Source organism: Poecilia reticulata, linkage group LG5, assembly GCF_000633615.1.
Source record: "Poecilia reticulata strain Guanapo linkage group LG5, Guppy_female_1.0+MT, whole genome shotgun sequence".
Lineage (NCBI taxonomy): Eukaryota > Metazoa > Chordata > Actinopteri > Cyprinodontiformes > Poeciliidae > Poecilia > Poecilia reticulata.
Window position 1 is genome coordinate 11283224 of NC_024335.1, and position 25807 is coordinate 11309030.

General features: G+C 38.0%; 2 protein-coding genes across 11 annotated transcripts in view; both read left to right on the forward strand.

Annotated features, from left to right (window-relative positions):
- Window positions 1-18777, forward strand: part of tead3b (TEA domain family member 3 b) — a 35127-nt gene extending 16350 nt beyond the window's left edge. For 2 of the 10 annotated variants that reach the window (XM_008408962.2, XM_008408963.2), the window contains 13 exons: window positions 8641-8705; window positions 9786-9848; window positions 9991-10053; window positions 12701-12712; window positions 13472-13597; window positions 13698-13741; window positions 13896-13952; window positions 14389-14453; window positions 14526-14662; window positions 15021-15194; window positions 16180-16323; window positions 16411-16563; window positions 16651-18777. In XM_008408962.2, the coding sequence (XP_008407184.1) occupies window positions 8641-8705; window positions 9786-9848; window positions 9991-10053; window positions 12701-12712; window positions 13472-13597; window positions 13698-13741; window positions 13896-13952; window positions 14389-14453; window positions 14526-14662; window positions 15021-15194; window positions 16180-16323; window positions 16411-16563; window positions 16651-16764 (1217 nt within the window). In that variant the 3' untranslated portion in view covers window positions 16765-18777. The remainder of the gene's footprint in view (window positions 1-8640; window positions 8706-9785; window positions 9849-9990; window positions 10054-12700; window positions 12713-13471; window positions 13598-13697; window positions 13742-13895; window positions 13953-14388; window positions 14454-14525; window positions 14663-15020; window positions 15195-16179; window positions 16324-16410; window positions 16564-16650) is intronic. The other 8 variants (XM_008408964.2, XM_008408965.2, XM_008408967.2 and 5 more) reach the window with 8 other exon arrangements.
- A 944-nt stretch (window positions 18778-19721) lies between these two features.
- On the forward strand, window positions 19722-25807 carry smpd2b (sphingomyelin phosphodiesterase 2b). The gene is made up of 11 exons (XM_008408974.2): window positions 19722-20142; window positions 21766-21901; window positions 22010-22106; window positions 22282-22358; window positions 22755-22848; window positions 23667-23756; window positions 23839-23921; window positions 24145-24277; window positions 24732-24836; window positions 24970-25138; window positions 25296-25807. Exons 2-11 carry the CDS (start codon window positions 21852-21854, stop codon window positions 25718-25720), a joined length of 1323 nt encoding a protein of 440 aa, XP_008407196.1. The 5' UTR covers window positions 19722-20142; window positions 21766-21851; the 3' UTR covers window positions 25721-25807.

Sequence of the window (25807 nt, forward strand, 5' to 3'; positions counted from 1 at the left end):
TATAAAAGTTACGTACGGCAGCTTTAAAGACCATACATCTTTGATTAAATTTGCATCTTAACTTGGAAGAAAGAACAGCAATAAATGTTGACTGGTGTGATTTTCTTCTGCCTCTTTTTCTGTTTCTCTTGCCCCTGATAGCCAAAAAGTCTAGGTTTTGTGAGATTATTTATTTTTTGCAACAATCAATCTCAGGCAATAAACTTTTAGATAGTTTGTGTTTTGGTTTGTAGATAATTGTTTGTTTGTGGGAGGCTTTTGGCAATTGGCGTCAGATTAGATTCTTTTGGTGTGATTCACCCAAGATGGAATCCCATCTTCTCATTTGTCAGACAGATTTGGAAACTGAAGGACAAGAACATACCTAACTTTATTCAACTAGTGTAGCTGCTTTTGTTTGTTGTCTGTTGAGTTTTTCAGTGCAAAGGCGAGGCAAAATGAATAGCAGAATCAGTCAAAAAGAATCAAAGAGAATTGCTTTGATTAATAGATTCATTATCTGATAATAATTCCCACAATCTTGTTTTATTTAACTTATATTAGTGTGATATATATTTTGTGGATTGTAGAAATAAGGAATTTGCTAATATTGAGCCCAATTTACTTCAGAGACAGATTGATGCTATTTACCATATTTATTTAGAGCCAAATGGGATAAAAACTTGTTGGTAACACTGAAATGAGCATGATGCATTTAAAATGGGAACAAATACATTTAAATTAAAAAGAAAACATTCATGGCAAACACATAAACTGCTAAGTTTTGTTCATGATTGTTTACTCCTAAATGAGTTGAATATATCTTGCTTTCAAGAAATGATCTACAAAGATTAAACCAACTCAGTCCAGAATGCTTAAATTGTAAACTATAAATGCCTGAGTTGATTTTGTTTTTGCCATCCACATTCTATTGCTTTATAAAATGTGTTTGGTATTTAACATTTTAAAAAAGTATGTAAGAGTACAGTTGTGAGTAACACACACCCTTAGAGTTCTTTTCAGAAGTATGCATTTTAATTAAGAAACAAAATCAACATTCATTTTGAATCTTCAGCTTCTTACTGGAACAAATTTTAGAGTATTCAGTTTGTTTTAGCTGCATTCTGTTACATAATTCTGTTGAGATAACCCATCATTACTGCAGAACCAGTGTGGGGTAATTTCTGACATCTAGGAAAAGTCTGTGGCAGCCTGGCTTATCTAGTGATCAGAGTGTGTATGCCACAGTGCTTAATTTGTTGTAGTGTCTTTGTCCTGTGGCATAATGTCTTCCTATGCCATTTAAATCAAAGGCATACAGGCCTCTCCATGTGGCGGAAATGTTTTATCGCTGTGGTTTGTTGTTTTCTCATGGGAGTGATTACGTGAGAACTGTTGCTTCCAGTGTATTGATCTTAAATCAAGAATAACATAAGTTAGCATGGTGACAACCATGTAAAGTGAAACAGAATCATTATGCTGGAAATCCCAAACTTTGCTTTACAGTAGAGGTCACAGAAGATGTGCTTGTTTGTAAATTTGATTGGATCTTGTCAAGAGAAACTGGACTCAGTTCTCAAGAAAACTGGAACAAAATAAAACAAGATTATTGTACGTTGAGGAGGCATAATTTTCCGCATGACAGTTTACAATAAGCATGTTTTATCCTTTCCGTGGAAGCGAGTATAAATAAATAGAATGTTTTATCTTAACTTAATAATGTTCCAGTCCTGTTTGTTAAAAGTGTGCTGTCTCAAAAGGTTTGGTACGAGAAAATCATCAAGACAGAAGGTTAAGCACAAACTTTCTGCCATAGCAACAAACTGTCAGAACCCCTTTTAAAGGCTGTTTTTTCCCTGGGGCACTAAACACGCTCTCCATTTACAATAAGTCATCTGAGGCTTTACTGGCAGAGCCAAAGCATGCCCCAGAAGAAGCCCCCTCACAAGGTGATTACCTCAGATTTCTAAAAGCTGCCCTGACGTTAGGTTAGGGGAATGTTAACGATTGCACAGCATGTAATACTGTCTACCTTGCAGTCTCAGACTCACAGTGGCCTCCAAAAGCAGACAAGTCATCCCTCCCATTGGGAATTCCACTTTTTTTCTGCCAGGATTTTTTTTTATTATTATTATTTTGTGGGAAACCTTTGCAAATTTCCATTAGCTAGTGCACAGTTTTATACAAGTGTAATCTGTGCTCCACAAGGCTGTCTAGACCAGTGGCATTTATTTTCATTCAGATAACTTTAGGGTTACAGAGAGTTCAAGGAAAAGTTATGTTCTACTGTAACCTCTCACATAAGGAAATATTTAAGCTGTTTTAGGACATGAATAAAAAAGTTTTACTTATAATGGTTTTGGCACAGATGTGCTTCTATGTCCAAACCACCGGAAGAGCTCTTTGGTTTGGTTGCTTAAACAATAAAAACTTCATTGAGAATTAAACAGAAACGGAAATAATTACACTGTTTAGAGCATTCTGTTGATATCACATGGGAGTGGGATGTTTGTGATGTTGAGATGCAAGAGTGTGAAAGGTGTAGGTGGAGATGACTTTAAAACTGGAGTGGGAGATATCTCCCAAAAATTTAATGACATTCTCTTACCATCAAGGCCCGGAATGTGAATCACCGCTCAAATAGACCTGTTACTGTAAACATAAGCTCCTGTGTAGGTCGCCTACAACCGTGTTATTGTTAAGCAGTTATTAGATTTTTATCACGCTTGTTGTTTTGCTTTTCTCTGCCAGGTAGAAAAAAACAATCATTCTTTTGCTTAATTGGAGGAGAACTTTAACACCCCACAACTCTGAATCAGCGAGCTACTTCTGCAAAGCACGGGAGATTATAACTGAAAATCTGTTAACAACATAGCATAATAAGACTGTCCAAATATAAGATGGAAGGTAAAACACACCGTTTGTTTACCTAAATAGGAAACAAAATATGACACATCACCTCAAGAGGTTTGGCTTGAGAGGAGTTTTATAACATGACGACAGCCCCAAACAAGTCAATAAGAGTGAAACTAGTATGTCTCCAGGCCTGAATCCAGTAGAATACCTTTGACGTATTTAGAACTGGAATGCAAAGCAATGAAACCAGTAGAAAACAAATAACAACATGGAACTGTGGAGACAAAGAATTATACTCGTACCTAGTTGGATAATCGTGTATGTTCCCAGCTTACCAAGGATTCATTCACAAAATGGAACATAACCATAAACACAGTTTCCATCAGCAATATTTTGTTGAGCAAAATATTAAAACCAAGCAATCAAAGGATGATTGATCCTTTAAGATTATTTGTAAAACGAATAGCTGACAATTTTTATATGCTGAATTCAAAGGAAGCATTTGGAAAAGAAAATGTAGCCCTTCTTGTTTTGCTTCGGGGCTGTGCTCACATGCCGTTCACCTGCGTTTTCTGGTCTCAACAGGTGTATCACACGCCTCTTTGCTTCCACACCCCTGCAGCTGTCACTATTGCAAAGCACTCTGGGTATGAAAATGGAGAAAAGTTCCAAAGCATGGTCGGTGTCTGTTCTGACCTTCGAGGTCCAAATTAGAACAGGTTCAGTGCATGTACGGGTGTGGGAGAACATATGGGTACAGATATGGGAGCAGGGCCTGAGCACGCTGTTTGATGACTACGCAGGCCTGGTGTTTCCTGTCAGCTCCCTCGCTGAGATGTTAGGAATGTTTTCAGTCATGGCTGAGCAGTATGTTAACAATTTAGGATTACCTCAATGTTATGTGAAGGGAGGAGGGAGGAAAATAAGGGAGTTGAAAGGGTTCGGGGGAGAGATGGAGCTGTAGAGAGGTAAGGTTGTGATGACTGAATAGAAATTACCTTTTTGCTCGCTATCTTAGCATGGAAGTGGAAAATTCCAGTGGTCATATAAAAAAGAGAAAGATGGGTGTGTCTTGTCAGGGGAGTTAAGAATGGCGGCCTGCAGCTATCTGACTGACTGTTGAGCAATCACCAGGAGAATCATGATAGGTTCGAAAGTGCTGCTGCAGAGAAAAGTGCAATACTGGGAAAGCTGAGGACCATGAGGCTATGCCCTCAAATGAATGAGTGTGAGTCTGTTTTTATTCACCTGTTATAGTTCCCTGAAGTGTGGACATTTGGCTATCTGACCCTCCCAACGCCATCCGCCTCCCTTTCCACCCCCATTTCAGACCACAATGTCAAGTCTGAACAGATGTCAGCTGCTGCAGCTGTAGACCCACAGTGCTGTAAATCATTTCTGGTAAAAGGTTTAAGGAAGCAATCAGTCTAAAAAAAAAGATAACTGCCACCCAACACAACCAGTTCTGCTGGGTCTTCATTATGAAGAAAGAACAGACAAAGGTCATAATTAGCAGGAAGATGAGTTTCTAAATCCAGCTGTCTCTTTAATTTTTGGTTGTCTTTGAAAGTAGAGCTTCTCTTTGTGTGTGTTTCAGAAGGTGGTTGTTCAAAACATAAGTCTGCTAAGATACAGTGTTATCAGATCATGGTTCTTTAAAAATGTAGCTTATTATCTTAGAGTGCATTCACACCAGCCGTGTTTAGTCTGTTTTAGTCAAACTCTAGTTCGCTTGCCTGGAAAGTCCGGTTTGTTTGGGGAGGTATGAAAGCGCAATCAAGCTCTGATGCAGACCAAAAAAGCTAACTCTGGTATGCCAATAAAACGTAGGCCTTGGCTTGGTTGAAGTTGAACTGTGGCGGGTTCAAATGTATACAGTAAGTGAATCACAAGCAGACCGTAGACCCCTACAATAGAGAAGGGCATTCTGGGTAAATGCAACCAAAGCTAAGACGCAGGTCTAATGCTAGCAGGAGAAATGGCTTGTGGTCTTATGTTTGTAGAACTGCTAAAATCTGATGCCAAGGAAGTTGTATTTATGTTTTCTTAAGAGATTTTCATGTGACTTTCTTCAGTGGTTCTTAGTGCAGTGCTATCACAGGAGATGGAAGTAACAGTTTTTTTCAAAGGGTTTGGCTTGTTTGACACAGTGGAATGTGAAAGCAAACCACACCAGCTGAAAATATAACAAATAATGCAATTTTGGGCCCCAGTTGTACTGAGTCTACCGGACAGCTTCCCCAGTATTACAGTAGGTATCTTTTCCAGTCATGATCAAGTGATTTATTTTTTATTTGTTAAATATTTAACCTTATTTTAACCAAGACCGTCCCATTGAGATTGAAACCTCTTTTTAACCCTTGTGCGTGCGAGGACTGAGGCAAACGTAGAGAACTATGGCAAATGATACATGTTTTATGTGTGTGGGGTTGATTGGACCCCATTTCTACATACAAGGGTAAAAGGGAGTCGGCAAAGAGACAGAAAAGTTACAGTTAACTACATAATCCCATACAAATAATTAAAAACAGTCACAATTTAAGGAAGTCATCTCTAGTAGTCTCAGTCTGGACTTAAATGAAATAAGCTCAGTTAATTTCCTGTGTTTTGCAACATGTTTTATGTAGACAGAGAAGAGTAAACAAAATCTCCATTTTCCCAATTCTGTGCAGGGAAATGGAACAGAGAGCAAGAAATTAACATTTGAAAACAAAGAGTAAAAATTAATGCTTCTCTGTGTGATTAAATCGCAGATTTAGGAGGGCAACAGCCCAAGCATGGTCTTATAAGTAAATTAATCAATGTTCCAATAATGATTATTTTGAATGGTTCCATAGAAAATGTGGATGTCTGGGGTGACTGTGACTCAGTGGGTAGCATTGTATTGTCTTGCCATTGGAAGGTTGTAGGTTTGATTCCAGCTTTCTCACATGTTGACGTTTCTACGGGCAAAGCACTGAACAACAATTTGTCTGATAATTGGTGTACTGGTGAGACCAAGAGGGTGAATGTGGCTTTGATCAGTCAAACTGACTGGAAACATGCTTTATAAGTACTGTCCATTTATATTCGATGATGAGTTTAAAGTTCCGGGATTAACTACTAACATCCAACTATTTGAATTAATGATTACGCTTCCGCTGCCAACCTAAAATAACAACAGTAGAATTTAGCCATGTGCTTCACGCCTGTGTTGGGTTTTTTTTGTACTGCAATAAGGGCATCATGTCCCCACACAGACCTGTTGGTAGTTACTAGCAGCATTATTTTGCATAGATGAAGACATTTCTAGAATTGTTTCCATTTCATAAACACTCTGGAAATATTCTGTTTTCTTGTGGTGAAGCCCTGTTGACCCTTTTCAACTACGTCACGTAATCAAGTTGAGGCGCCATAAGAGATGGTCTCTTCATGGTTACTAATAATTACACAGGTACCTTTTTCATTTTGCAGTTGATTGTATCTTGCTCATTTAGATTATTAATGAAGTACATGAACATTCATCTTCTTACCTTGTAAAACATAGTTGCTTCAAATCTGTGAACACACCAAGGGCTGATAGTACTTATTTATCACTTGCTGCTGCTATCCATCGGCGTCAACTTCCTCATCAAAAGGTTTACAATAAAATGACGAGATTTGTTTGCATTCTTGTCTCTGCAGCAAACGGAAAGCTAATTTAGGCCACCAACTGTCTGTTACAGGAGTTAATCTGCGCATATAGGTTGTTTTGACATATGTTAAAGGAGTGTGAGCTGATTTTGAAGAGTGTGATGTCAATTACAAAGGGTCAATAAGCACTACTGTGTACCTAACTATCAGTCCTTAGTAATATCTAGGTATGGCACTATGCTGACTTTAGCCTAGGGGCCCAATGTTTTCTAGATCTCAGTTGGTAGAGCTGTTGCCTTGCAGCAAGAAGGTTCTGGGTTCGATTCCCGGCCTGGGGTCTTTCTGCATGGAGTTTGCATGTTCTCCCTGTGCATGCGTGGGTTTTCTCCGGGTACTCCGGTTTCCTCCCACAGTCCAAAAACATGACTGTCAGGTTAATTGGCCTCTCTAAATTGCCCCTAGGTGTGAGTGTGTGTGTGCATGGTTGTGTGTCCTGTGTGTCTCTGTGTTGCCCTGCGACAGACTGGCGACCTGTCCAGGGTGTACCCCGCCTCTCGCCCGAAACGTTGGCTGGAGATGGGCACCAGCACCCCTCCCGACCCCACTGAGGGAAAAAGGGTGCAAGAAAATGGATGGATGGATGGATATATTTTTTTTTTTCTAGAATGATTGTAATTGCAAAGAAGCCAATTTGGCTCAGTGTTGAACCGAAAACTTTACTTCAGTTGTTTTAAATCAGGCTCACGTTTTGGAGAAAAATTCTTACCTTTAATTATTTCACTTGTACATCATTGAGTAATTTGCTGTGACATTTTAGTGAAATTCTTTCCACCTCAGTGATGCAACGTTCACTCTCCTTCCCCCTCCAGCTGAAGAGACTGAGAGTGACAGTTGGGTGGGGGTTGAGCGGGCGTTATTCTTTCCCTGCCATCCTCCACCAGGACGGTCTGCAGCAGGTGCTGTTGTCCGTTAGCTGTGGGGTCACACGGTGGTGTTGTTTTGGGAAAAGCTGCTGCCTCGCTGCCAGGTGGCAGTTGTTGGCAGAGACAGTTATGGCTTTGTGTTTTCTCCAAGAGCCCCTGCCCTTTTCAGCTGCCCTTTTTGCCCCTTCATAAGCGATCATCCCCCATCCCCATACCCGAGCCTGATGGCCTTCAACCCGGCTCTAACCCCTGTTTCTCCCAAAGCTGGAAGTTCATTTGAGCATGTGTGCACTCAGCCAAGCTCTGTGTTTGTAGGCCCAATCAGACTGGCCAGCACAGATGTGACAGGCTTACAGGAATGTTAGGAATGTGGAGGCGCTGGAGCGGGTGTGTCCATCCTTGGCCTGGGGCAAAAGGGGAGGGACTCCCTCAGTATCGGCAGACAGCGCAGCTCTGCTTTGCTGGCTGACTGCCGGACTGACTGGTTGGTTAGTACGATGAGTGCTGTAAGCCTGTTGAAGATGGCCTGCGGTACTTTTATGGTAATTGCAATAACCAGTGCCTTCTGGAGGCCAACTACAAGACTTATTTCTCCTGTCATTATGCATCTGGAGAGCTGTTAAACTCCTTGGGTTTAAAAAGGCACGTCTTGACCAGTTTTGTCAGCATAATTTTCTGTCAGCAAATTTGGAAGCATTATTTTAATGATATGGTGGTTCTACCTCTCATTTCAGCCCCATTTCCACAGAAACCCAATAAGCGTGACTTGGCAGAGAAGAAAACTCAAAAACCCCTATGCACCCGGTTTCCTATAAAGCTCCACGTCATGCAGCTTGTTTGTGCATCTCATGCACCAGGGTGAATTTTTACCTGATAAAAACAAAAGTTTAATGTAAAGGAATTGCACATTAGCAAAAGTACAACCTAGCATAAGCGGCTATGATCTGCACAAGCTGTTGGGCAGAATTTTGAGTGGAAATGTTATGTCTTGAAAAACATGGCTATGTTTGTAATTATACTCCATGGCAATGGGAAGACATATTATGGATTGCTAAATCAAGACGTAAAGACAAAACAGTTTAACCTTCCTATTTCTACTGTCAGTAACATGTAACAGGAAACAATGGAAGTATTGTGAATCTTTGTGTTGATGAACTCTGAGGCAATGACTCAAAAGAGGATACTGCCACCAAGTGTCCAATTGGGGATGTACAATATAATGTTTGTGTAACTGCCTTTCATAACTTTTCTTTCTACTTTTTTGTTACAGGTCGAAATGAACTGATAGCAAGATACATCAAGCTGCGGACAGGCAAAACCCGCACGCGAAAACAGGTAAACTTGTGCTAACAATGAAAAAAAAAACATGCATGATTTTTTTCGGTCTCTTTTGGTAACTATAATCCACTAAATAAAAAGACAGAAACCAGGCTGAGATTTTAAAAGAAAATTCTGGTTTTATTTTATGTTTATTCCAACAAATTTTGTAAAACAAATAGTAATTCCTTCGACCTACTTAACTTGAAATTATAAAAAGACATGACAGAATAAAGTGCTGATTCTAAATATCTTCTCAAACTTGGTCATTTTAAGTGTTTTTGCTGGAATTAAAACTATGCCATTGTTGGCTGATTGCCAGAGGCTAATCTGTCTTAAAAGCATTAAAATAATAGTCTAAAAGTGTAAGAAGTATATTTGTGCTGCATTACGCAGACATTAGTGGTGAAATAAAATTTATTCATCACACAATAGGTTCTGATCTTATTTGCCATCATATTGAAACAGATGATTTCCAAGCTACGCATGTGTCTTGATGAATATTTCTCTGACATTTTTTAATAAAAAAGAGAAAAATCCGCGTTTTCATGGCCTGTTGACTTTAACAATAAAATACAACTAAGACCTCTAAAAGTGGCTTCATTTTTGTTGTGGATTCTAAAGTTTCTAAGTTCTAATTTCTAAAAGGTACATCTTTTCACCTGATTTTATGTAGTGATTCCCAGAAGTGTTGACCTATTAGATGTATTGCTGTTTCAAGAAGAAGTTGAAGTATTTAGGTGAAGTGAAAAGAAACTGTGTTAAAAGCACCGGATTTTGCTGTTGATGGCAGTCAGTCTCATAACTTTTTTTCTGGCTGTTTCTTCGGATTCTGTGTTATTATCACTTATCTCCAGCATTATTCCACAGCTAAATGCCACGTTACAAGAAACCTATTCACTAAAGTGTATAGTTACCAACCTTATCCTTTAAATTCACCTTTCAATGATTTTTAGCAACTGTTCTGACCTCTGAACATTTCCGTTGTTTCAGTAAAGAGTTGGCATACGCTCTACAAGTATGCACCTGCATGGTTGTGCATGCATGAATTTGATTGCATGTTATTTATTTGTTGAAAACTGTTTCACACCCCTGTAGGTGTCTAGTCACATACAGGTGTTAGCACGGAAGAAAGTTCGTGAATACCAGGCGGGTATTAAGGTAGGTCCCGCCGGCCTGCCTCCCGGCAACACTGACTGGGCGTCTCTTTCCTCTTTGGTTACGGCTTCTCCCTTTCTTCCCCGTGTCCTTTCCCTCCATGTCTTCTTTCCTCTTCCCTTCTCTTGGCTATTCTTCTGTGCAGGTTTCTAGCCATTTGCAGGTTCTCGCCCGGAGAAAATCTCGCGAGATCCAGTCAAAGCTAAAGGTATGCGCTTCACCTCAGCAGGGCTGGTACACGCTTGGCTTTGCACTAACCAGCTAATTTCAGAATCTGATTATCAATCTTTGCTTACATGGAAAACCCATTTCGGCTACCCAAGCAGATGCATGCTTGCTATGAACAAAAGAATTGTTTGCAATCAAAAGTTTAAAGTACAAATTAGATTTGCTTTTTTGCATCCAGTACATCGACATGCATGGTTGTTTTTAGTCCTGTATTTCTACAGCAGTACACAGAATTCAAAAAATTAAACTGTAATGGTTGTTACTGTAGTCTCTGCTTTCATTGAACATGCATTGCTAAGCCAGTCTAAAGAAAGTTTATTTAGTTGCATGTTGCTCCAGCTCTGTCTCTGTCCTCCACAGCTTACTGTACTCTTTTTGCTCTTCTTTTTTTCTTTCTTTCTTCCATTCTTTCATTCTTTCTTTCTTTCTCTTTCTTTCTTTTTTCCTTTCTTTTTTTCTCTCTGATTTCTGCTCCTCCCACTTGAATATCTACAGTTTCTTATCTATTCCTTTGTTTCTAAAGTCTTCTGTAAAATGTAATATAAAGTTTTGTACAACTCTTTTTAGCTTGTCTTATTCAAATTCTCTGTACTCTTTATGCTTTTTAAGTAATTTTTGCATATCCACACTGAAATAATTCATCTACTTCTAATACTTCTATATATTAAAAATACTATATTCTGTGGGGCAAATTTTTTTTAAATTAAACTTCTAAGACGGACTAACCTTCTAGAGTAGTGGCTCCCAAACAGGGGTTGGGAAGCTGTTGTTTATAAAAACGGGGCATCTTGAGGTGATACTTTTGTCATTATTTAAGAGATCAAATCAGATTGGGATTTAGTTATATCTACTTTTTTAAAACCATTAACTTTCCTGAAATACTGGGGTGTACTTTGTTACTGGCTGTAATTCTAACCAAAACATTCATCAGACTATACTGGTGCTATGCTGATTCTTTGGTTGTCCAGGCAGTCAACCTCAGATTAAGAACTGAGTGATATGAATGAAAAACAAGACAAAAGTCTTGCAGGAATCTAACAAAATAGCCATATGTAAGACATACAGTGCCACCTAAATTTACCTCAACTAAATCTAAAATGGAAAATTAATCCTGGCTATGCAAGACTTCTTGCTTGTTCCTTTATAATTTTTTTCTAGAACTTGCAGATTTCAGGGGAAGAAGTTGTCATAAGAGATAGGCCAGTTAGATTGGAAATGTGGGACATTTCCAATCTCACTAGAGAGTCACTTCTCATTAGAGAGCCACTAAAAAAATAGTTCCCAAATTTATTAGCAGATTTGGGCACAAATGATCCTTGTTGGGAAAACTAATTAAGCAATTCATGTTGATGTTAGTTCTGAATTTAAATCAGTTTTAAAAATAAAATAACTGTTAGGTTAACATAGCAAAATGTAGAAGTGCATTTATTAAAAGAATAGGATAATTGTAGTATCATGGTAAAGTCACTGCCATAGATTCACTTACTCTTAAATACCACACATGACTGTTGAGTACATAATGCCACTTCAAACCAGGAATGGCATCACAAGAAAAACGTTTTGCAGAAAGGACACTCTTTACTCATAAAGAAAAAAATTTAGCATATTTAAACTTTTCTGTGAAGAACTTACAAAATTTGAAGATTTTTTTAGAATTACAGTAATTAAAGAAATACCTTTGCTATTGTATGTACCTCAGTATACTTCAATACTGTATAGCACCCCACCTTATTATAGCTAGTAATATTCCAATTTAATAATGACATTTTAATATGGATGCTTATTATGTTTGCATTGTGTCAGAAGCAATAGCTAATATCATAAGTTCAGGCTTATGTTGTTTTGTAAGTTAAAAGATGACAAGATTGTGAAGTACTGAAAAGTAGGTCAGTATCCATTGCAGTCATGTTTCATTTAATTTAAGTCAAAAGTGCGGTGTCTACCACTTTTTCCCCTAGATACTAAGTTTATCCTAATGAGATGTTAGAAGCCTAAGCCTTTAAGCACCCAACAGTCTGATTCAAGGGTTTGTTGCCTAGTAAAAATAAGGTGTAAACTAAGTTTTACATCGTGTTTTAAGACTTTATCAACTGTGTCACCGTGACCTAAGCCTTTACATAATCCAAACATAAATTGCAAGTATAAAGCTGAAAGAGGTACTGCCTCTCTTACTTCTTCGAGAACACATTGACTTTCATATCAGTATTTGGGACTGACAGTTAAGTTGATACACTTCCTGCAAAGTTAATGTACTACACTGAAAACTTAATTTGGCAACAATTAGAAATCAGACAGGACAAATTGCATTTAGTTGTTAATAATATGCATATCTTACCACTAGCTTTTTAAATTAAAGATACACATTCTTGAAATCTTAGATAATGTTGACTATCAGCCTCAAATGGAAAATGTTGTTTTCCCTTGATGCCACAAGCTGTGCTAAACTAGCCATGGGTAAACTGTACCTAATATTTTTCAGCTGAATCGAAAAGTTTTACTTATTTCACCCCATTTTCATGCTGACCTTAGATTTAAAATCACTATCAAATTTAAATGCCTTAGAAGTAAGCATCAAAACATTATATAGAAGTGCATAATACTAATGGTTTTTCTCTTTTTTGATTCAGGCGATGAATTTGGTAAGTGAATCTGTCTTGTGTAATATGCTTCCCTGCTCCCCTTTGTTTGGCAACACTAGCGCACTATCCTTTTGCTATGGCCGTCTGCAGGCATGGCATCCCACCCCATCGCTATCCGGTTAATAAACCAATGCTAAAGGAGAGATAGCACAGCCCTTTTATGATGCAGCATTCTCGCCCCTCAGCCTCTGCCAGAAATCAAACTCTTGCTTGCTTTGCATTAGGTGTTGTTCTCGACACTGAATCCTACTTCTGAGGTATCTGTCTTTCAGTCGCAAAGTAAGAGATTACAGTACAAAATGAAACTATTTTGGAATCTAAAACAAAATTTTTTAAATATATATACATTTTTGGTCTTTTGGTGTGGTTTCTTAAATTCAGGCGATGATTTAACCTCCAAAGGGTTTGGATTGAAATTGAATGGGTTTAGACATCTTGAGCTACCTGTATATTCTTGGGTCTTGTGGTCTCTTGTATCCAGCTTTAATCACTTTATCCTATTTTTCTTGCAATGTTCTTGATAACCCACTGACCATCTATTGTTTATATTTGATCGTTGCTGCTTCATCTCCATGTTCTTCTCTGCTTTATTATGAAACCTGCTTTTCATTCAGAACAACAGATTTACTGCTGAGCTAACAATTTTCCAAGCTTTCTTTGACAGCTAAATGAGTTGTTTTATTTATCAAACATAGATGTTTTTGAGAAAAAAAATGTATATGCTGATTATTTCTCGCATATTTCTCTCTTAATTTTCAGGATCAAGCATCCAAAGACAAAGCCCTGCAGAACATGGCCGCCCTGTCATCCGCACAGATTGTCTCACCGAGCATGATAAAGAATCACCTTCCTCCTCTGTCTCCTGCCCCATACCAACCAACTCGAGTGAGAATAATTAAAAATGATTTTACATACACATCTTATCGCAGTGAAAAGAAGGGATTTAAAAAAAAAATGAAACACTTATCTCTTTCCTGCCCTCCAGTTCTGGCCTCCTCCAATCCCAGTACAGCCAGGACCATCTCAGGAGTAAGTAAACACAAGAAACATCTTGACTTGTACTTGGTACAAGAAATAAAAAGCTGAAAAAAATAAGTAAATCAGTAAGCAGGTTAGGTTTTATGTCAGGTGGGTATTGCAGGGTTTTTTTTTTTTTTTACTGAATAACATTTTTCAACACTAGGATGATTCTAGATGTCAACCCGGGAAGGACTCCTGGGCCCATCTGCACCAGCCATGTGTAAGTTCTCCTTAGCCAAGACCTGAATTTAAGCACAAAACAGCACTAACTCTTCCTGAACACCTGCATTATTTGTTTCCTACACTGTTGTTGAATTAACCACCACAAGGCAAATGAATTACTTCAGATTTGATTGAAAAAAGGTGAAAAAAAAATTCCTCATAATGTTGATGGTCTTTTAAAAGAACCAAAAGCTTTAATTGGTTTTCTGTGATTTGCCTGGAAATTATATTAACTGGTGCTGTTTTGCTCTATTATGTAGCACTGAAGAAGGTGAACTTAACGCCTAGCTGGTGCAGCAAAACATAATTATTCTTACAAGTTAACAGATTACCACAATAAGGAACACAGAGTTGGAGACATTAGCAGTACGTCTTACACCTAAATACTTATAACTAAATACTTATAACTTACTTGGTCATTTGTTTTCTTTCAGCATCAAACCTTTTGTACAGCCTCCATACTCAGCCCTGCAAGGTCCTGTACAGCAACCCATACCAGGTAGGTGTGACTTGTGAGTGTTTTAAAAGATAAAAACAGACAGTTTATTCATGCCTGTGTGTCTGTGCCCAGCCTATGAGCCCTTGGCGCCCCCTCCTCCACCAACAGCAACCGCAGTTCCAGTATGGCAAGATCGGACGATTGCTTCATCTAAGCTACGGATGCTGGAGTACTCAGCCTTCATGGAGGTCCAGAGAGACCCAGACAATGTAAGCTGAACTTTGGAAGGGGATTGCCTCTGCCAAACATGCTCCTCTGTGGTGATCACAGAGGAGAATTTTTATTATTTTGTTTGTTCAAATTGTACCCTCTTTGTGAGATACTTAAAATGATAAGAGGTACTCAAACATCACCTGTGTTTTGATGTTACACAATCATTATCCACTTTTTGTTTAGTTGAAGGTGGATATAAAAAATGAGTTTAACTTAGATAAGTAAGGAAGGGTGCACTGAAGCTTACTTGCTTCCTATGTCAGTTGTTTGTTGTTCCCACAGAACTTTTTTCCTGATGATGTGATAACGATTTTAAACTGACAACTTTGAACCTCTGGTCTTTTTCCACTGCAGTACAGCAAACACCTGTTTGTCCACATTGGACAGACCAACCCTTCCTACAGCGACCCGCTCCTCGAGGCTGTGGAAATCCGGCAGATCTACGACAAGTTCCCCGAAAAAAAAGGAGGCCTGAAAGAACTTTACGAGAAAGGGCCTCAGAATGCTTTCTTCCTCGTCAAATTCTGGGTGGGATTTTGTTCATGAACTGCTAAATACATTATTTTCCACTCTAAACATCCCTCCTGGTATACATGTGTTAAATGTCTTAAAATATATATTTTAAATTAATTGCACAGTGTTAAAGTTCAAGAAAACTGAAAAACAAAACATTTAATATGTTATTTTATTTTGGTGGAATTTTGTAATAAGACAACTTGAGGCCCAGAGGTAATAGCAATTCTAAATATTTGAAAAGTGTGTTTTAGTTGGAGATGATGGTACTGAAAAAAATATACATTTATTTAATTTATAATTTATTTTTTAAACATCCTTTCCAGAAGAGCCAATGATTGTGGGAGGTGATGTAGTTGAAATAGTGTTAGAGTTGCTCTTTAGCATATTACCTTTTGATGACACCATAACGATTATAATAACTCAGATGATATTTTATTAGATGCAATGAGTTTTGCAATATTTGCCATATTTATTTTCTGCTTGAAATCAGTCTGATATATAATTTATCTTCAGGCTCTTTGTGATATTCTGGTGTTTTTCAATTTGTTTCCGATCCATCCATCCATTTTCTTTACACCCCTGTCCCTTAGTGGGGTCAGGAGGGTTGCTGGTGCCTCTCCAGCTAAAGTTCCGGGCGAAAGGCAGGGTCACCCTGGACAGGTCGCCAGGCTGTCACAGGACAACACAGAGACACACAACCATGCACACACACACTCACACCTAGGGACAATTTAGAGAGGCCAATTAACCTGACAGTCATGTTTTTGGACTGTGGGAGGAAACCGGAGTACCCGGAGAAAACCCACACATGCACAGGGAGAACATGCAAACTCCATGCAGAAAGACCGGGGCCGGGAATCAAACCCAGAACCTTCTTGCTGCAACAGCTCTAACAACTGCGCCACAGTGCAGCCCCAATTTGTTTCCCATTAGACTTAAATTTTTGTTTTTTTTTAATGAAAGTTTTTGTTATAACTGAAGTTTGTGCTCTCTAAAGGCTGACCTGAACAGCAGCGGGATGCTGGATGGGCCCGGCTCATTCTATGGCGTAAGCAGCCAGTACAGCAGCATGGAGAGCATGACCATCACAGTTTCAACTAAAGTCTGCTCATTCGGGAAGCAGGTTGTAGAGAAAGTCGAGGTAAGGATGTGAATTACATAGCTATTTTCACAAACGTGTGTTTGACACCGCTCACTTATTTTCTCCTGTTTTTGTTGTATGCTCCAGACAGAATACGCCCACCTGGAGGGAGGAAAGTATGTTTACAGGATCCACCGCTCTCCTATGTGCGAATACATGATCAACTTTATCCACAAACTCAAACACTTACCTGAAAAGTACATGATGAATAGTGTTCTTGAAAACTTCACGATCCTACAGGTAAAAAAAATACTTAATTCAAATCAATCCTTAAAAAAGCTGCCTGAAATGTACAATCATGCTAATCAAATGTGTGTTTATGCTCAGGTGGTGACGAACCGTGATACCCAGGAAACCCTTCTCTGTATAGCGTTTGTTTTTGAGGTTTCCAATAGTGAACATGGAGCTCAGTATCACGTCTACAGACTTATAAAAGACTAACAGCTCGTCAAGATGGTTCTGGAGAAGCCAGACTAAGCGTGACGCAATCTCTCTACAACCACCTCAAACATCCAGGAAATCTACAACAGAAACTTTTGACAATGCTAGACAAGACTAACATGGACACACTTTATGCTTTAAGGAAAGAATGCAAGGACAAAAGACAGACTCGCCAACATGAAACAAAATTGTGAAGAACTGTGGATAACCAGCTGTTTTTATGTGATTAAACAAGATGAAGTGGGTCACTTTGTGTTTGATGAAGATTGAAATGTTTAATTGAGGGATGGAGAATGTGATTATGGGGTTGTAAAGACTCTGATGGTAGCAGTAAGAGAAGTGCTTATTGGCCTGAAAAGTGGAGAGATTTGGACCACAGAATGGGGGAAAACCAGAGGGAAATTGTTTAGGTTTGTTAGTACAGCAAGTGCCTTTTTTTAACCAAAGGTTTTACCATTGCCTGCCACTTTGGATTGCCTTTTTTACTACCTCTTGTTTTTGAATGAACAAAATATGTTCATACAGGTGTGTTTTGTTACAAAAAATATTGGAGTCTGATCAACATCTGTGAGGGCAGTTTTTGCCTTTGGGCACACAGACGAATGGGATAACTAACTTTCATTCTGCCTTATCTACAAAATATAACATGAAAAAGAAAAATTCTAAGCAAAATGTTTAACAGTCCAAGAGTAATTGGGGAATGCTGATATTGTTGCTGTGTCATCGTAGTTCTGCTTGTATGTTTTTACATCTTAACAGTAAAACATCAGGTCTTACCAGAATCTATCTGTTACAGACATTTGACACAAGAGTCTTGTATTATTGCAATTGTGACAGAAATCCAGGGCTTTATCTTCCTTATTAGACCCTTTGGTATTTCTTGCTGTTTAAAAACGTGTGCTCAGATGCACTTAACAAAAAAAAAAAAACACACATCATGATGGGGGGTTGCAGCAACAACAGTGCTTATTTTCTGACTTGAGTTATGTAGCATAATTGAAATGTTTCTTTCTGTACTGTGAGTCAATGGATATTAAAGGAATATGTGTTACATAGGAGTATTTTTCGGGGGGCTTTTTGTTGATATTTGTGATCATGTAACTCAACACAGAGACCATGGTTAAAGGGGGAGAAGTTAATCACTGTTTCTTTTGTTTAAAAAAGAGATTGTATGCTGTGAAGTTGGTTTATTTGCTTCACTCTTCTCCATGTAGTGTGTGGAGAGGCTGTATTCACTGATAAAAAGTTCAGTTTTATATTTAATTCAGTTTTTTTTTTTTTTTTACATACAAAATAATTATGAAATCAATTCAAATTATGATTTTGAAACAGAACTATTGTCTCTGTGGAGTATGACTATTGATTGTTATTTATGGGGTTGGAGGAGAAATACCGAAAAGGCAGGGTGGGGTTTCTCAAGACATGTTGATAATTTTCCAATGTGATAAAGGTGTTAAAACTCTGGCATAAGTTTTATTTGAGACAGAATTAACTCTTGACTCCACAATTCCTGCTAGGCAAGCATCGGTTTTGTGTGGTCCACTGGAAAACATAGCTACAAGAGAGTAAAATTGAAAATATATCTGTGACTTTGGATGTCAAACTTCACAGCATGAATACAGATAACACTTCTCCTTTTGCAGGTCTCACGGTTTATCTTTTATACAGACATTATCTGCCTGCATCAAGATTTTTTTTTTTTTTGTTTTGATCCTGTTGTCTTTTGACTTTCAGTGTTTGCCGTATGTTACACTGAAAATAATGTGTGATTGTTCTGGTATTGATAATACTGAGTTACCTAATGTATCATATTCGGAATGGTGTGGGACATTTTTTTTTGTCTTTGGTTTAAGGTGGTTTACTATTGTCTTTGTTACAATTGTGCATTGCAATTTTATACTTAAAAGTAGAGGTTGGACTATGTAATCAACAAATGTATCTAACAACACAAGACGCATGGTGCCTTTGGGGCCATTTTCCCCCAGAAAACTCATTAAATTTATGTTAATTTGTTTTGTCTATGGTGGTTCTTCTTAATTTAACAAAAATATTAGCAACAAAATGTGTGGTTATGAAGTCTGCAATGAAAGGCAGGAAAACGTACATTTTTAGGAAAGAAAATATAATAGTAGATATTAGTTTAAATTAAGGTAAAACGGAAACCAACAATTAAATAAACATAAAAACTACTGCCTGTACTATTGTGAATACATTTGCATGTGCACTCAATGGCCATTTTGTTAGGTAAAGCTTGTGTTGGACATCCTTTTCTTTTACCCCAGAACATTTTTCTTTGTTTATTTAAATACTAATTTGTGGAAACGTTGTCAGTCCTTAATGACATGATATCAGAGTTACTGGACATTTGTCAGCTGTACATCCACTTTGCTCATTTCCATCATATTCTTAACAATACTGATTGACCTAGTGATTGTGGAGGCCATTAGAGTGCAATGATTCACTGGTCATGTTGAAGAAAGTAGATTAAGGTGATTTGAACTTTGTGACAAAGTCTGCTGTCCCACTGGAAGTAGTCATCAGAAGAAGGACATGCAGGTACTGGTCATAAAGAGACACCCTTGTCTGCAGCAATACTCAGCTAGATGGGGCTTTTCAATACTTCTTTGGAACTAAAGGGCTCAGAATGTGTTAAAAAAAATATCCACCAGTACACTAATATCACCAGTCTGAACCATTAGTTCATGGATCTTTCTAGTTACCTGCACAAATTTCTGACATTAACATCAATGTACAGAAAATATTTAAGCTTGTTGCTGAGAAAAAAATAATTGGCCTAAAAAAATAAAATTAAATTCCACTTGAAATGTAACACATCAGGAAACACTTTGACTTACCATTACAAAGTGCATCAAGGTAGTGCTGGACTTCAACTCCCAGAACTCATTTCGACAAATGTATCTCACACCGGAAGTAATACTCTCAAAATAAAACTGCGCAAAAGTTGTAAGGGTTGCTATATTACTATCAGCTTTGAGGTGCAATATTGCATGGCTTATGTATGATTTGAAAGTTAGTCCGTAGTGTAGCACTAAATTTGAACTGATGTCGAGCTTTAGTTAGGAAAGAACAACTGCAATCGGCGGTCAGCTCATTATTTTTTTTATATACCAGCTGACTTGACGTCGGCGTGAGCGAAAGGCACGTATCAATGGCAACGTTTGAGTACTGCTATGTAAGAGTTAGTGGTGGCCTGAAATACACAGGTCTTACTGTTATGCGTTTCCTAGTGGATCATTAACCTGGCGGCTAACAGGCTAGCAGGAAGTATTCTAAGACAAAAGCAAAAAAAACTAAATAATCTCATAACTCCGACGGCAAATCAGCACTTCAATTCAGCCGACGGGAAGTAGACTGACGGTAAGTTATTGGACAAACTGGTACCAGGCCAAAAGAAACCGGAGCAACTTCCACAGCTAAAGAGAGCAGCTAAGGGATTTAGTGGCTGTAAGCTAACGGTTGGCGTTACCTGCAAGATAATGACATTTATAAACAAGCGGAACCACTTATAACAGAGTGTTTTACTTGTTTCAATAATGTTTTTACAAAGGACCCAGTTGGCTGCTAAAAGCGACTAAAGAGTTGTATAAATCAACATGTTAAAAACAAAGTTATTTTCGGCAAAGCGTCACCTGTCCTGTCCTGTCCCAACACTAGCACCTACAGGTGTAACACTTTATTTGGTGGCATGTTAGATTACAGTATGACATCTGAATATAACATATCCGAGTAACTGGAGATAGATTTCCAATAAGCCTACTTTTTAAATTTGTTCCAGGTGTATAATATAATTTGTAATAATGAATCATGATAATCATGAATAATGAAAGGTTGATGTTTTGTGATTTACTTATTTCTAGTCAATTTATCAGAGTCACCTACACTAAAACCTGCTAAACAGATATTGTAACCAAGATGTTCTTCGATGTTTGTCATGCATCTACTTGCTTTTGCAAATTACGTCTTATCGGTTAACCAGTTATAATATGCTGTTAAAAATCAATTGATAATACTACAACCTATAACTGGAGACTTCTTTTGTTTTTGTTTTTTTGTGACAGTTATTTATAATAAAGTAAAATCCAAATGTATTCAAGCATCTCATAATAACAGGATACTGTTAAATAATTTGGAATTTATAACATAAAATTCAAAATTTACTTCCAACGTGTTTGTAGTGGATCTAGGGAATCTAACAGCAGGTGATAAACTCTTTCTAAACTCCGTTACCTTTGGCCTCTCCTGATTGTTTTCACAAACAATCAGGACTGAGCCATGTCAGCACTCTGGTCGGGGCAGTGTGTTGTTCCAAAAGACTTGAATGCAAAAGTTTTTTTTTTTTTTAAATGTGGAAAGAAAACTCAGCAGAAATGTGCATGACATATTGCTGTCTGACTGGGTCAGCTGAGCTTTAACACATTGATCATTCATCAGCTGTACTACTGACATCGCAGAAAGGTTATCTCAGCATTTTATCACTTAAAATGTAGTGATAAAATGCATAGAATTTAATACATAGAATTAAAATGTGTCTTTTAATTAACTATATATATTTTTTTGTTGTTAAAAAAGAAACAAATCTGGTGGACGTAAAACACTTAAAAATAACAGAAGGATGGAATTATAAGTCAGGTTGCAGTTTGCTTGACTTGCACTTTTCGTGCTTACAGTGCAGGTCACAAGTCACAATTTTCCAGTTTCTCCTTTTGGTATCTGTTGTCTATTTTTTGGTTGTTTTTTTATTTTCAGTCAAATTCATAGGTTTTTATTTTTGTATACATAAGTGCACATAACCCTTTGGTTATCCTGCAATTTCTTTAATACCCAGGTTGTATTTGCTCTACTAGTGACTCCAATTTAACTGCCCTATTGATGCCATACATGTGCATTGGATGTTTTTGTGCAATGAAATACAGACAGTAAAAACAACAAAGGAACTTGGTATAATTAAACTCATCAATAATCTTTCATGTGACCCATCAGGATCTACGTCAGCCTTCGCATCTGATCTTAGCTACTCCCGATCAGAAACACCATCGTCACCTCCACTGTTCCACTGACTCTTCAGCATGGCCAACGCAGACTGTGTCAGTGTGCGAGTCTTTTCTCTGAACTGCTGGTTAGTGGCTGTGGTTTGGAGATCTTCCAAATACAATGTTTTACATCTGTGTGCATGTACAGCTTTGCAGAATAAAAACAATGTCTGTTCAAACTCTCTGTGCAAAAGGGGGATCCACTATCTAAGCAAACACTGTTCTCAGCGCTATCAGATGATTGGAGAAATGTTGTGCAAGGAGCAGCATGACATTGTCTTACTGCAAGAGGTAAGTGAAAGCTGTTGCACAATGACTTAAAGTTGATTGACTTTATCAGCCCATCATTTTGTAAGGTTGGGTATGCTAAAAGCATTCATTTAAACTGACACAGAGATAAACAATGATTTATTAAAAACTTGATTTTGAAAGTTTACATGTTTTTTTTGTTGTTGTTTTTTTAAAGGTGTGGAGTGAGAAGGACTTTCTGTATTTAAAAGCGAAGCTGGCCTCTACTCATCCTCACTCACATTACTTCAAAAGGTAATATCTGTGACCTCCTGCTCCCAAAGGAGTCCTAGTGAACGTTGGATGTGTTTCCCTCTTAACTGGGTGGGGCTATCTTATATCTTCAAGACTATTGCAAGTGGAGTGTCAGAAAAATAGACATGCATGGCAGTGAGTTGTTTGAAAATGGAGCTGAAAACCCTCATAAATCTTTGCTACTTAATCTTTTGTCTTTTACCCTCCCCCACCCCTCACCCCAAGGCTGTTTTAGTTTTAGTCCTATTATAGCATATGAAAGCACAAGCTTAAATGGATAATCATTTGTGCATAGTATAACAAAATGTAACTTTTTATGTCGTATTTGTGTTATAGCTAAAAATAAAAAGTAAATGTAGAACTGATTATGTCCTGCCTTTTTTTTCTTCTTTGCAGTGGAGTCATAGGAAGTGGACTGGCCATTTTTGCCAAACACAGAATCCATGACACGTTTCTTTATCGCTACTCTCTGAACGGTTACCCTTACATGGTAAGTCCTTCACATTATAGAGGTTTGTGAAAGTTTACCTTTCCTTGCACATTAACTGAATTTCCGTTGATACAAGAGATAAAAATGCATATACGTGCCCATACTTTCATCCAAACATATCTATTTTTTGTATTAATGTGTATGTAATAAAACTAATAAAAATGACAATGACTTCTAGCTACAGTAATAGCATGTGTTTAGAGCAATCACTTTAATTTATTATAAGGGATTTTTGATCTTTGAAGTGTGAGTAGCATGTTGGTAGTAAATTAAAGTGACTTGCAAAGCGTTTATGTAAACTGCAATTGGTAATATTTTCTGCCATTTCTGGATGTCTGAATTCTATTTTTGAATAAAGTAATTGAATTTACTCATAAATAAATGTGCTATATAAATTTAATTGCCAATGGTATTTGCCATGGCTTTGGGTCAAGAACCATCATCATCCTTTACACTAATTACTGTCAGTTGGAGATTTTTGTCTCGGTTTGTAGCGATCTTTTAGACACAGAACAACGGGCAAAAGTTGGATGAATAGACTAGGTTTTTATTTTTATCTTTGTAGTTGAGTCCACTAAGGTTAAATTATAAAATCTCCATAAAGCCCAGGAATGTTTAGCCTTTTAAATATGCCTAGCTCATTCACTGTGCCTCTGATGCTGCTTGAATATGAAAATCATTGTGTTAAACATCATTGTGTTTTGAAGTTGGTTGAGGTGAAAGTGCTATCACTTTTAGTAATACTTCCACATTTTTCTGTTATTTTCTTCTTCTGTCTTGTTATTTTATAAATTTCATATATTCTCTCTTATTTGCAGGCTCACCATGGGGACTGGTTTGGAGGTAAAGCTGTGGGCATGGCCATACTGAACATTGCTGGCCTGACCGCAAACGTCTATGTCACACACGTAAGCTTTTATAAAATCTTTTTTTTTTCTTTCTAGATTTTATGTAAATCTTAAAAAGGCATTTGTGTCTGTGTATTGATAGCTGCATGCAGAGTACAGCAGAGAGAAGGACTCTTATCTGTCCCACAGAGTGGTTCAGGCCTGGGAGCTGCAGCAGTTCATCCGGTAGTGTGTCTTTGCTTCAATGCAGCCTCTGTGATCTACTGTGTGTTTACACTGCAATGTATTTACATATCATTTGCATTGCTATCTCCACCAGATAGCTTTTAGTAGTAACATAGTATTCCATGAGTTTAATTTCAATCACCGACACAAGAACCAAAGCAACTTACATCATTGCATCATTAAATAATTTGTTTTGTATTTTTTATTTTTTTTTTTTGTTAAGTCATACGTCCACTGGAGCCGACGTAGTCATTGTGGGAGGTGACCTCAACATGCACCCTCAAGACCTGGGCTGCAGGCTGCTGATGTCTTACACTGGACTGAAAGACTCTTATATAGAAACGGCTAAATTTGATGTAGGTAGCAAAAAGACAGCTGCACTGAAAACATTAATCTGTTCATAAACTGCATTAAAATTTTCTTATAGAAACAAGTTAGCAGTTTTTAGCTGATGTAGAGTTTGAGATTTTTTACATTATAGATAAATCTGCTATCGTAGAATCTCAAATGAATCAAACAGACTTTAAGCAAGTCCCAACTTCAGAGTTGAAGGTCAAAAAGCCTTATTTCAACATAAATGTTTGGCATGAGCTTCTTTTGCATGCTGTTCATAACCGTTGTGAAACAGATGGACTAAGTTTTACATCATCATTGTGGTTTTATGTTTTAAGATCTGAGTTGGTAGGTTGTCAAAGTGACTTGCATGAAATGAAGTTCAGGAAACTAAATTAAGTGGCACTTCACTTGCAAGTAAAAACTATTTGTTTCTTTGTGGTTATTAAGATTTTACAAACATGTTTCTTTTTTTAGGGATGTGAAAATGGTATGACTTTAATAGCAGACAACCTTTTTATCAGTAAAAATGAACTCATTCCCTTTGAGAAGGGGATTCGGATTGACTACATCTTGTTCAAGGTGGGTGAAAGTTTAAAGCTGAAAAATGCAGATTTTTTTTTGTTTTGTTTTTGAAGTCCTACTTGTTCACATGAATATTTTACAAACTGTAAATGTTTTTTTTTTATTTATTCAACTCACTTTGTCTTTTCAGGGTTCCTCCACAACCAAGATTTATTGCGATTTCATGTCCACCACCAAAGGCTCCGTTCCTGGCCATCCCCTCCCGTATTCCGACCATGAGGCTCTCACTGCAGAGTTACGGCTAGAATCCCACATTCCAGCTCAGGCTGGAAGTGATAAGACTCAGGACACTCCCGCAGGTATCGCTACCATAAACACAAGATAACTTAAGTAGTGTCGGTTCATAGATTTCCCTTGAAGGGTCTCTTGTCAATGCTTCTCTTGCAAGATGTATCAAATAAGGTGTTGGAGTGTTTTTTGACAACGTCTTTGTCCATTTTCTCTCTTCTTGTTCAGAAAAGCTAGCTGAGCTGGTTGACACTTTAACCGAGGCACGCACAGAGGTCAAAGTGGGCTTGCACTGTGCTGAGAGGATGCGCTACACCGCTGCACGTACTGGAGTGATGGGCTTAGCGCTCCTGGTCCTGGAGCTGGCCATCGCAGCAGTTCCCTGCTTCGCTCTGGGAGCGGAACAGCCTTTTCCTCGCATCTCCTTCTACCTGCTGGCCGCCCTGTGCTTCGCCATCCTGCTGACCACCTTCCTGCTGTACATCTTTTATACCATGGAGCTGAAGTCTCTCCAGGGAGCTGAAGATCAGATGAGGCTGGCTGTAGGTAGTCTCCAGGAAAAGCTCCGAGGTTTCCCTGTGGCTCAGCCTCACAATGCACCACAAAGGTCTCCAGAGGGGCAACAGCCCAGTGCCTTAGATCCAGAGGAGTAACTTTAAAAGCTTGTAGTAAGAAGGTTTTGAAGTCAGCTTTAGTCTTTTCTTCCAAATATGCTTTGAGATTAAATGCGTCAGAATGAA